General features: G+C 31.1%; 1 protein-coding gene across 3 annotated transcripts in view; it reads left to right on the plus strand.

Annotated features, from left to right (window-relative positions):
* LOC106464751 (phosphatidylinositol-binding clathrin assembly protein-like) overlaps nt 1-11,357 on the plus strand; it is a 59,698-nt gene extending 48,341 nt beyond the window's left edge. Inside the window, exons 15-20 of one of the 3 annotated variants that reach the window (XM_022392545.1) lie at nt 2,668-3,552; nt 4,560-4,749; nt 5,246-5,399; nt 6,677-6,772; nt 8,359-8,568; nt 10,030-11,357. In XM_022392545.1, coding sequence (XP_022248253.1) covers nt 2,668-3,552; nt 4,560-4,749; nt 5,246-5,399; nt 6,677-6,772; nt 8,359-8,565 — 1,532 coding nt within the window. In that variant the 3' untranslated portion in view covers nt 8,566-8,568; nt 10,030-11,357. Of the gene's footprint in view, nt 1-2,667; nt 3,553-4,559; nt 4,750-5,245; nt 5,400-6,676; nt 6,773-8,358; nt 8,569-10,029 lie in introns of those variants that run through there. The other 2 variants (XM_022392546.1, XM_022392547.1) reach the window with 2 other exon arrangements.
* The last annotated feature ends 847 nt before the right edge of the window (nt 11,358-12,204 follow it).

The following is a 12,204-nucleotide window of genomic DNA, read 5'->3' on the forward strand; positions in this document are numbered from 1 at the left end:
ACAACTTTTACCCATTGTTCTAACAACGTTAAGACGGCTTATCGACTTCTTGAGAAGAATTCTAAGAAGAAAGTAAACCAACAGACATCAGTCTTGTTTAACAAAATCTGCCTACAGATACAATGATGCACTCACACAGCTCACATTATTTTAAGGGAAACGACTTTTAGCTGAAAAGTTGAAATGCGTAAAGGTTGGTTATTTACACTTCTGCGTAACATTTTGAAATATCTTGTGTAAAGTTGTTAAATAATTTTCTTATACTCAAGTGGAGTGTAAAAAAGCTATGTAATTCCAAAAGTTGAACTTGAAAAACTTGAGGATTGTTTTTGCCCTCTTGACAAACATGCATTATATATCATAATAAGTGATATTGATCTTGATACAAGATCTTTAATGTCATCAATTTATCTTATAGGATTATGGTAAGAGTCATTACAGTTCATTGTAAATTATTCTTAAAGTGCTGAAAATTCATTTAAGCATTTGTATAAATAATACGCTTGTGTTTGTCTGTATGGAACGTTTCTCACAAATTTCTTGATCAAATCCTACAAATCTCATCATTAGAAAGGCCTTTGTCCAAGGAGTCTGGATTGCATATTGGCTTTACCATTCAGAATCACCTTACTTTTGTTTTGCTTAGTCAAACTTTTCAATGCAACAAGCATGGTACATAGTGACACAATGTCATTGTAACCACGTAATGACTGGCTTTGATTTCAACATTAGTTTTATTTGCATAGTATTTCACACAACTAACACTTAACCATCACGTACTGCATGTAATTTCCTATAAAAAATTAACATTACACTAAATGCAATTGCTATGGGCTTTCTCAACTTATTTAGGCCTAAAATATGTATATGGTTATCACTTTGTGAACACACATTCAGTTGTTTCTGCATATTTGGGTAGCTTGCCTTCATTACAACTTTATATTTAATTTACTTTGCAATAATTTAGCTATGGTTCATTTCATAGACTGCTATCAACATCTTTTAGCTACCTTTTTCTTTAGTATGGATTTTATTTTTTGTTTTTAGGAGTTTCTTTGTTTCATCTCATAAAACTGTCGTAAACTGAATGTTCATAACTTCTTCACACTCTTTGCACTATTGTAATTGCCATTACTGTACCCTATTGTTTACATTACATATAGTTTTATTAAATAAAGTTATGTCCACATGAGTTTGTTTGTGTGACTGTGCAAAATTTTTTCAAATACACCAGGATTTATTGTTCTAACACATAATGCCTTCAAGAAAGTGTAGCTTAAATGCCATATGTGAAAATGATAGAATAAGAAAAATTCAAGCGAAGAGCATGAGAAGTACCAAAAATGTTTTGTGAGTCATGGCTAGTTTCTAATATTTTTTATTAGCAAGTGTAATAGTCTTTTGTATGTATATATGTCCTTGTTTTCATTTATATATTACAATTAAATCATTAATTTGTTCTTTGAATATTTTTATTTTTTTGACATGTACCACCCACACTTAACCATTGTTTAATTGTGACTATTTCTTATGCAAATAAAAAAAAAAATGTACTATCAGGATTTACACATGAGAAGAACATAGAAGCAATTTACTTGATGTAGTATCTTTCCCAAGGGATTATTATATCTTAGTTAAGATATAATTATGCCAGCTCAGTAACTGGTTTAAGAGCATCTTGTAATCAACCAACTGCAACAGTTTTTGAAGCAGTTAGGACTTGCAGAAGAGATCTTTTGTCATTGATAACACTAGAATTTTACTTAGGTTTACTCAATGAACATGAACCACTCAAATAGTACTTAATACATGTGGTTCTAGGTTCAATACAATTTTTTGTAATATTATTGATATCAGAATATTATAACATCTAAGAATTTTAGAAAATACTATGAAAATGTAATTTACTGAATGAAGTTTCATTTCTAGAAGAAAGATATTAAGGGTTAAACCTCTGGGACAAGTTTAAAATAAATATGTATCTAAGACTGTTTTGGTTGTTATTGAATTATGGAAAACATTTTTGGTTTTACTTGCAACCTAGTCAGAAAGCAAGAAGTCAAGCATTTTTTATACTAATGTCATTATGAGTTTTATAGCATTTATTTTCCTAGAGTTTGTTTTCAGGTACTTATTGCTGATGAAAGTTTATATTTTACATTATTTTAACAACGACTGTGTGATGAATAATTGATTCTAGGTAAATACTCACGTACCTGAAGTAGAAAATGAATCATTCTATTAAAACACTGTTAGGAATGATTAACCACCTGACATGTAATCCTCTCTGATGAAAATTACCACTGATTTTTATGCTGATTCTCGTCTAATAATTTCATTCTTGTGATACTGCTAGTATCAACTCACAGAATTTACAGCAGCATTTTATTCTAAATGTGCATAGATACCTTTCTGCATGTGATGCATGCTTTGTAATAATACAAAATGTTTTATTCTAATAGTATACTAATGATTTCCTGTTTGTAATACTGTTAATATAAATAATATATTGATACATGATATTGATAAATTTGTAAATGATATGTGTCAATTTTAGTTTGTTCAGTTTCTATAGATATCAAACACAGCTTTTTAATATTTACTAATTAAAATTTTGTTGTTAAGACTTCCAGTATTATACCCATCTGTGCTATCCTTTAACTATAGCCTCACCTGAACACAGTACAAAGGGTGGTGGGCTAATGTTGCCTGTTGCAGATATTTATGGAAGATCAGCATCTCCTTCTCCAACAGCAGAATTAATGAAAGGAGCAGGTACTACTCCTATTTTATCTCATCCACCTGAACCAGCATTTGGTGAACAAGTTGACCATTTAGAAGAATGTGCTGCACCAGAAGCTGATATGTCAGCAGACATGGTTTGGGGAGACAGCACTAAACCTAGTGGGCCTTCTCCAGCTCCAGATGTAAATCCATTTGGATCTTCCTTTGAACCCTCTTCCTCGCTTCCTGCTACCATGGCAGCTACAAAAGTACCTTATCGGTCAGAGCAGAAAGCTGACCTATTTAGCATGGATGATGCCGATTTTGGATTTGGAGAAACAACCTCACAGCCTCCTCCCATCATGGATACAACACCAACTACCACTCCAGCACCAACAGCTCCACCTCCTTCTCCATTTGGAAGTTGGGATATACCTTCTAGTACAGGTGGTGGAGTTTCCAATTTGGATCTTCATAGCCAGCCACCTCTTCATGCTGTGCCAGTTACTTCCTCTCTGTTTCAAGAGTCATCAAAATCTTCAGCACTTGATGATCTGAATTTTACCATCCAAAAGGTCATGAATAAACCCTCTGCAGCTCCTCCATCTTCAACTCCTGGTCTGTCATCTCCTTTCTTTGGAGGTTCTAGACCATCAGCCCAGTCTGCTTCACCAGTAGGAGCCAGTCCTGTTATTGGATCCCCACTCAGCTCTTCCATGCCGCGTTTGGATTCTCCTGGATTAGTTGGAGCTCATGCTTCACCTACCCCACCCTCAGGACTGAGTTCTCCAGCTAAATCTGTTACAGGAGGAGGGTCTGTAGCATCAGGTGACATTGATTTGACAAAGTTTGAATTATGTTAAGTTTATTTTCTTAATTTGTGTTTGGTTTGTTGTTGCTGTCTGTTTCTTGTCAAGGCTGTAGTTCATACAATTTGAATTCCAGGTTTGCATGTGTTTTACATTTTTGCATCCTTATTTTATGCTAGCACCACTTTTGTTAATGTTTGTGTGATAACACCAATTGTTTTGCATGTTTTTTGTACGCCATTTACGTTTTTGGTTTTAGTCGAGCATATAGAAAAACATTAATTTGCAAGTTTTATGTGGATAACATTGTGTATTCTTTTGTGTTAAGAATGTAACTGTTTTAAAACAGACATAAATACATTAAGATAATTTGTTTGCAAGTTTAACAAACGATATTGCTAAAGATATTGCACTAGTATATTATTATGTTTTTAAAGAAATACTGCAATAAATAGATGGCACTTGAAATTGTTAGTTAATATATTATTATGTTTTTAAAAAATTGTATAGAAGATTTCAACATTATTTTTTAATACTTTGTTTTTCTGGTAATGTGTATTGTTTTCTCTCCCTGGGAATTGTTTAATTCTCTCTCTTGGAATTTGTTCTCATTTTGAATGGTTATTATATAGTAACAATTCTTTAAATTTAATCTAAAACATTAAATGTATATATATAATAACTTTTTTTATCTAAAAAAAAATAATATGCTTATATAAGTTGGTAAAGCTATTTGGTTCATTCTCTGTATTTTAGGATGCATTATTTCTTATGTAAAAGCATAAATTTTATAAATTTCCATTTTAGTTAGAAAATACTAAATAATAACTTGTAAAATATGTTCATGTAATTCAAAAACTGTTAGTAAAGTATGATTTTTTATCATTCTTTATTTAAGGGAAATGGTTATGGTCTGGAAGGTAAAAAATAAATGAAATTGACTTCTGAATACACCAGATGAGTATTTTGAAAATATTTTAGGGTATTATAGTGATGTATCATGTTTAATTGGTATATTTTATCAAGGTTTTGACCTTTTTGGAGATGTACTTCAGCCACAGCCTGTGGCTGGTGGAGCTAAGATCCCACAATCAACAGTTCCAGACACAAAAAGAACACAGCCACCTTCTAAAGGAATTGTAAAGGGAGATCTGGATTCTAGTTTAGCTAGTCTTGCCCAGAATCTGGATATTAGTGGCCCTGGTAAACAACAGAAGTGAGTTGGTTAATTATCTTTATCAGTTGATAGAGTTAAAAAACTGTTAGGTCCTGCTTAAGGACAAAGATTTTCTTATTCACTGAGTTACATTGAACAACATTTTTATGGTTTGATAAGATAACTTAATGATCAATAAAATTAAACTTGAAGTAATTTTGGTTTGTTGTATTGAATCATCTCTTTGAACACTGAAAAATTTGTGCAGTTTTTTAATGGAAGTATATTGGATGAAGAAAAACAAAATTCTGCACGATCTTTTGCTTTGTGTGTGTGTGTGTCCTAAGTTTGATTATATTGTCTTTTAATATAGAAAGTTTTAAGAACAATATCTTTTTGAAATCATGTAGCCCAGTTTTTAAGTATTAGTAATAAAAAGTTTTTTTTTGTTTTTGTTGTTTAGAACATTTAAATGCCTGTCTTAATAATGTTTCTCATGTAAAAAAGGATTAATCTATCTGTTTGAAAGCTGACTACTGGCTATTGTAATTTGTAGGTTTGGAGGCCATCAATGGGGATCTCCAAAACCATCCTCAAAAACTAGTGTGGCTAGTACAGTTACTGGTGGTGGTGGTGGATGGGCTGGTCCATCATCAGGGATCTCGGCCAACACAGGCTGGGGATCTCCTCAACACAGCTATCAACCAATGGTAAGTTATTTTTGTGAGTTTAGGGAAGGGTTGAAAGATTTTTGGAAACAGCATTAGTGTCTTTGTTTGAGATTATCTTATGTTCTGTAACATTAATTTTGAATGTTTTAAACAATTTTTATATCTTTAATATTTATTTTGAATGTAATTTGGTGTCATAAATTGTTAGGTTTTCCATTTCCAAGTTTTGCTTAACTCTCTCACTATGGGCTTGGTCCTAGGGACCAACCTTGTAACCATTTTGTGTTTGTTATAGTTTTCATGTTATAACTTTTAATACAGTAAGCGTATCTTCACAACATTATCAGTAATTTAAGTATCTAATTCGTAACAAACTATAGATTTTTGTATTTGGATATCACAAACATCTAATTTGAACCAATGCTGCATTCAAAATACCATGTGACACACAAAAATTGATATTTAGTTTTTTTTTAATATTTATTTTTAAATGAAGAAATTAACTAATGTATATTACTAAAATTTGAATTATATTCTACAATTTGATACCAAACTTATTGACATAAATTCATAAAAAAATAGTTCAACTAAATTTTGAATTTGAGTGCACAAACATGATGACATGGCCTTTGACCCGTGACCATAGGAAGACATGTGTCGGCAGGGTTACTTAAAACTTAGTGCAAAGATTCACATTTATTACAAAAATTAAGTCTGTTTGGCTTAGATAGATTTGAAACAAATTTTGGGCATATGTCACTTCTTTTGTGAAACTTGGATAATTGTTACTTTATTTTTCTTAAGTGAAAACTTGTACCAAATAGGTTTCAAATACAAATGCTATCAGGTGGGCAGGTTGTCAGTTTATCTGTCTGTTCAATATTTTCACTGCTTTTAACATATGTAAATGATAACATTTTACTTAACAGTTTTGATTTAGCTAAATGAATAATGTGCTTAAAACAACTTTTAATACTTTATGTGCCAACTATAAAAAAAATATACATTTCACTTAATTTTGATAGTGCTTTTCTGTACCCTAAGGTGTGTATTATCCAAATTTTTAAGTTAAAAATTGTATGAGTGTAAACGTATGCATTTTTTAATATAGTTAACCAAAAGCACTAGCAAAACCTTCTAATTGCACAAAAGCATAAAATGTAATACATATGTAGTTTTTAACTTGAAAATAAATTTGACTATAACATTTTCCTTGGTAAGTTTCTGATGAGAATACTAAAAACACCAATTTGTATTTGTATTCTGTATGTGCTGGTTTACAATAATAGTGTAAATAGTACAGATTGATATTATAGGGTAGTGCTGGGCAGTTTGGAAGTGGAGGAACAGGTATGATGGGTAACTCTTTCCCACAGCAACCTAAATCTGGCATTCCACAGCAGAACTTTGGGGTAAGTGTATGAGAATTTGTCCATAACTCTCTGTAGTAAAGTCTAGATTAGAGAGACGATACTCAATGCAACAGCAACAGTAACAACAAAAAGAAAAAAATTAATAAAAACTTTTTGGAAATGATTGTAATACACTTTCCCATTGAATGATGTTTACTGTTTTTTTTCTTGCGAAATAATTATTCTATCTGATGTTTGTCTACTTGATATCTACCTTATACCTAGAACTGACCATTATATATATTTTTTCACATCTGAACAAAAATGAAACAAAATTCAGTTAATGTAATTATGTTTTGGTCTGAAAAACAAACTAAATCTATGTTGATTTAAAATGTGTATAATAAAAATTTTGTACTAGAGGCAGTGTCCTCGAAAGTGTTCTGTTTCATGAGTAAATAAAACTAAAATTAAGAGCAACAAATATTTTTATTTCTTGTTATTGAAGTTCATATGTCATGCTGTGTTTTAGCCTACAGGGTGCATAATTCTTCTCATTATTCTTGACGTGCACATTTTACTGATATCATGATAGTACAAATTGCAACGTTAAGCATCCCCTATGTTATTTTTGTGTCTACTGACTGACTGACAGACAACACACTACTCTATAGTGATACAAGTGATTTTTTGGGGAAATCAGTGTAGATATACATTTTAAAATAATTTTTGGAATTTCCCATATATCATAGCTACAGAAGTGTTCATTTAGATAAATTAAGTCAGGAAATCTCAGGAATAATAAAAAAAAACTTTAAGAAGAAAATGATGAAATGACTCATAAGTGAAAACTTATATAACATTTATAATGTGTAGAATAAGGAATGATTTATTGGTTGTGTGTGTGTGTGTCATGTTACCACTGACCAGGCTTAAAACAAGTAACAGTTTATATTCATGGCCAGGTGATTAGGTTGCTCGACTCGCAATCTGAGGGTCGTGGGCTCGATTCCCCATCCAACCAAACATGCTCGCCCTTTCAGATGTGGAGGTGGTATAAAGTCACGGCCAGTCTCACTGTTCATTGGTAAAAGAGTAGCCCAAGAGTTGGCGGTGGGTGGGGATGACTAGATACCTTCCCTACACTGGTAAATTAGGGATGGCTAGTGCAGATGGCCCTCATGTAGCTTTGTGTGAAATTCAAATAACAAACAAAACAAGTTTATATTATAATTATTCATTGTCATTTGTACTTACTGAAAGGGCTGAGAAAGGCCTATTGGTTGGTTAATGTGTAGGACTTTGGATCTAGAGGTCTATGGTTTGAATTCTATTATCACTAAAAGAAAAATAAATACAATTGATCTTTACACTTAGGAGCTGTAGGTGCATTATCAGAGTTATGGTCAAATCCTACTGTTTTGGTCTTAAAAGAGTAACTCAAGATATGATGGTGGTTGATTTTGACTAGCTACTTTCCTTTTATTCTATCACTTCAAAATTAGAGATGGCTAGTACAGATGACTTTACTTGAAATTCAACAACAAACATAATTACTGAGGATGTGCCATTGTTAATTTTTATTTAAGATTGTGATATTTTTATATATGTGTATAGTTATTTGTGTTTGTTACTGTCTGTTACAGATAGGAGGAGTAATGAGACCTCCAATGGTATCACCTGGTATGGGAATGGGTACTGGGATGAGTATGTCTATGGGAATGGGGGTCACTCAGCCACAGCAGCCCGTGGGGATGTTTGGAGGAATTCAACCCCAACGGCCTGTGGGTAGTTTGCAGAGTTCCTCAAAGCCCCCATCATCTGATACTATTGATCTGTTTGGAGCACTATGAATGGTATGTTGAATTGTTTTTCTTGGCCTTTTTTATCATTCAGATTGAGGCCTTAACTTCAAAATAAAAGTTTCCTGTTTTGCCTCCAAAAACAACAAACTGAGGTAAAATTTCTTGAAATTAACTGAATATATAGTCAAAACTGTTAAACCTAAAAAATATATACATATTCCTGTACTAGATAGTAGTCTACATTGTATCCTTCAGTTGTTTATTTTTTATTGCAATAAGTGAAATATACAACTAACAAACAGATATATTAAATTCATTTTATTATATCTTTCAAATAATACCTTGCTTCATGAAGAAATACATGTTTTAGCATCACATATATGTGTTAATAAGAAAAAATATCTTGTTCTAAACTTGTTTATTGTATGTGAATACACTCAAGTGGAACTTCAATAGTGGCTTTATTTAGGGTTTAAAGATTTGTAGAAGGATAAAACCTGACTAAGGGTAGAAATATGTCATAATATTGTGTCTGCTGTATAATTACATACACATGACATTGGAATAAAAATTCAAGTTTAAAAATGTACAGTTGCATTTAAATCTCTTGTCATGTTTGAAGTGGTGAACATTACTTGTGAAACTGAGCTTTAACTTTCAAAACCTGTACATATACCCGTTTTTTTCTACAAGAACATCTTTGGGTCTTAAAATAGTTTACATGGAGACATTTTGTGGGCCTTTTTGTGGTTTTAAAGTTCTCTGTTACAGTACTAATTTGCAATGGTTGTAGCAGTGTGTAGTATGGATTGAAGTATGGATATGGTCTTAGTTTTAAAAACCTGTAGAATAATGCTGACTTAGTTCTTTGTTTGAAGAGAAGTATAACAAGAAATGAAATGCTTCTAGAGATGTATATAATAACTGAGTTTAGTTATGAAGTTATATATATATATATATATATATATATATATGCATACACATATAAGCTAGGTTATTAAAGTTCTGTATAGGAACATTAAAGTCTGTCATTTGTTTTTTTATATTTTTTACAGTAACTCTGTTGGCTTTTTTGGTATTACAAATATTTTGTATTATGCCATTTTGGGGTTTGAACTTTTTTTAAAGATTTTTTTATCAAAAGTTTGTGTTAAGCTTACACATTTTTTGAATGCTGCATTATTTTTTTATATTCATTAAGGTATATGTTTAATTTTCATAATCATTGACATCCTGCATGATAACACTGAGAGTTGACTGTTGTGAAAACTTGTAAACATTAATAAAAATCTAGTAAAGGCTTCCTTAATTCTTTAATTTTTGATCATCATTCATTAAATAGAAGTTTTTAAAACTTATTTTTAGCATATTTCAATAAGTGTTTAAGAAGTCCAAGTTATGTTGCTAACATAAAATGATTTCATTTTATCCTGTGTTTTAAAAATGTTTTTGAACTGTGGTGTGTATAATACTATATGAATGTAATAGACGTATTATTGACTTTCTTCTCAGATACATATAGCTTGAGCTGGAGCATAGAAAAGACCCCACCTATTTCTGGGGTTGTGTAGGTCTTTGTCATTGTACTCATGGAAGATTTGTACCCTTAGAGTTGACAGTTCCAAAGAATGGTTTTCATCAGTTTATTTACTTTTGTGTTTGATCACCAAGGGAGTGTCTTAACCTAAAAGAACAGAATGTTAATATTATTCTCATGTTGTATGCTGTTTATTATAGTATCTGTTTGTGATGTATGTGTTCCATGTATTAAATATATAACAAAAAAAAAAAAGACAGAAAGCCGTATTTCTCATCAGCTAATTATGTCTTCACTTTCACTTCCATATTTATGCAAAGTTGGATGTTAATGTGGAGTTTTACGAAACTATAAATATGGTTATGTATTAAGAAACAATTGGTTGTTTTGCCATTATTATAGTTTATGTCTATAAGATAATTATAAAATCACATGAAGAATCTGCAGGCAGAATTTTTTTCTTGCAGATAATTTGTAAAAGTATTTATTGTTAGACCCTATTATTATTCTGTTTGAACATCATATATCTGTTTTACAGATTCATCACTTTTAGGATCTTGTTAAATGAGTATGTTATAGAAAGTTTATTTTGTAAAGTTTATTTGATTTCAGACACTCTTAGAGATAGGGGTTGCTGTTAAAATAAATTTGTTAATGGTGTTTTAGAAAGAAGGTTAAATGCAGATTGTCAGAAGCAAACACCAATAATACAACTACTCAAACAGATGTTAAATTAGTTTACTTTCTTTTACTTTGTTTTGTTTTTGTTTTTGAAAAAAAAGTATAATTAACCATGATTTGTGTACACAGTGACCCTTCCTCACAAGACTTCTGTAAATCCAGGAATTTTTTCATGGCTTATGAAAAGCACGCACTAAACTGTAGCTGATGTTAGAAAAGTTTTATTTGTGTGTTGTAAAATGAAACAAAATTCACAGTCATAATGAGGTTTTAATTCAGTTATTCATTGCTTTTTCCAGTGTGAGATGAATTGACGTTGTTAAATATTATGTTCTGTAAATCAGCTCATTTTAAACAGACACTATGGAAAAGGAGCAACCATCTCTCTGTATTGTAAAGTAGGTGAAGTCACCAGTTTTGAGAGAAGAGTTCAGGTTTATCCTATATGAATAGTAACACACACAGCTTCAAGAGTAATTAATTTGTGAGAGTATCCTGTAAAATTGGCTTTTGTTCACAACTACTGTCTAACCAAAGAAAACAAAAACGTTTTAGCTGTAGCTTCTTTATTTACAGTTGTGAATCATAAAAAATTGACACAGTTAAAAGTGACACATACATAGAAAAAAAAAAATAGATTTGTAAAATCCAGAGATATGTCAGTGGTAACATGTTTGTGTTTCCGTATGGCAACACTTTTGTATCATCATGGTTTATATATAATAAGGTGTTTAAAACCATAGAGTTGGCTGATCACAGTACATTTCCACTGGTACATGTATAATGTTTTTAACTGTAAAGGAAATTGTTAAAACTTTGTTGGGTGTAAGTTATGTTGATTATGAACACTTACACTGGTGTATAGATACTAATCTTTTCTCATTGTGTGTGCATCAAGTCATACAAATATATATATATATATATATATATGTGTGTGTGTGTGTATTCTGAAGAAAAATTTGGTGTGAGGAAGTGGTACTGTATACAACAAATACACTGTGTGATTTCTACTGTGTGCATGTTTGATAATAAACTTGGCACAGCACAAAGTTGTTTGATTAATTAATTGGAATTAGTAAATTTGTTCGTTATAATGCATGTAAAGAGGGGTGATATTTAAGCATAATGGTTATATTGTTTTTATTACACGTAAGTGTCAGCAAGATTGGGTTTCAATTCATATCTTGTATGTAGATGTGCAAAAAAAAATTCCAGCTCAGTTGTATTGTATAAAAATTATCGGTTTTGTAAATTCTGAATATGAAGATGTTAGGGGTGTATTTTAATGTTTGTCAGTGATTAACACATTAATCTATAGAAGCACAGAATGACTGGGAACATCATATTATATATATATATATATATATATATATATATATATATATATATGTGTGTAGTAAGTATATATAGTATAGTTACGGTACCGTTACGTTTACTTAACGTAACGTTAGGTAAGTACTAGTAGTTAG

Source organism: Limulus polyphemus, unplaced genomic scaffold (genome assembly GCF_000517525.1).
Source record: "Limulus polyphemus unplaced genomic scaffold, Limulus_polyphemus-2.1.2 Scaffold1734, whole genome shotgun sequence".
Lineage (NCBI taxonomy): Eukaryota > Metazoa > Arthropoda > Merostomata > Xiphosura > Limulidae > Limulus > Limulus polyphemus.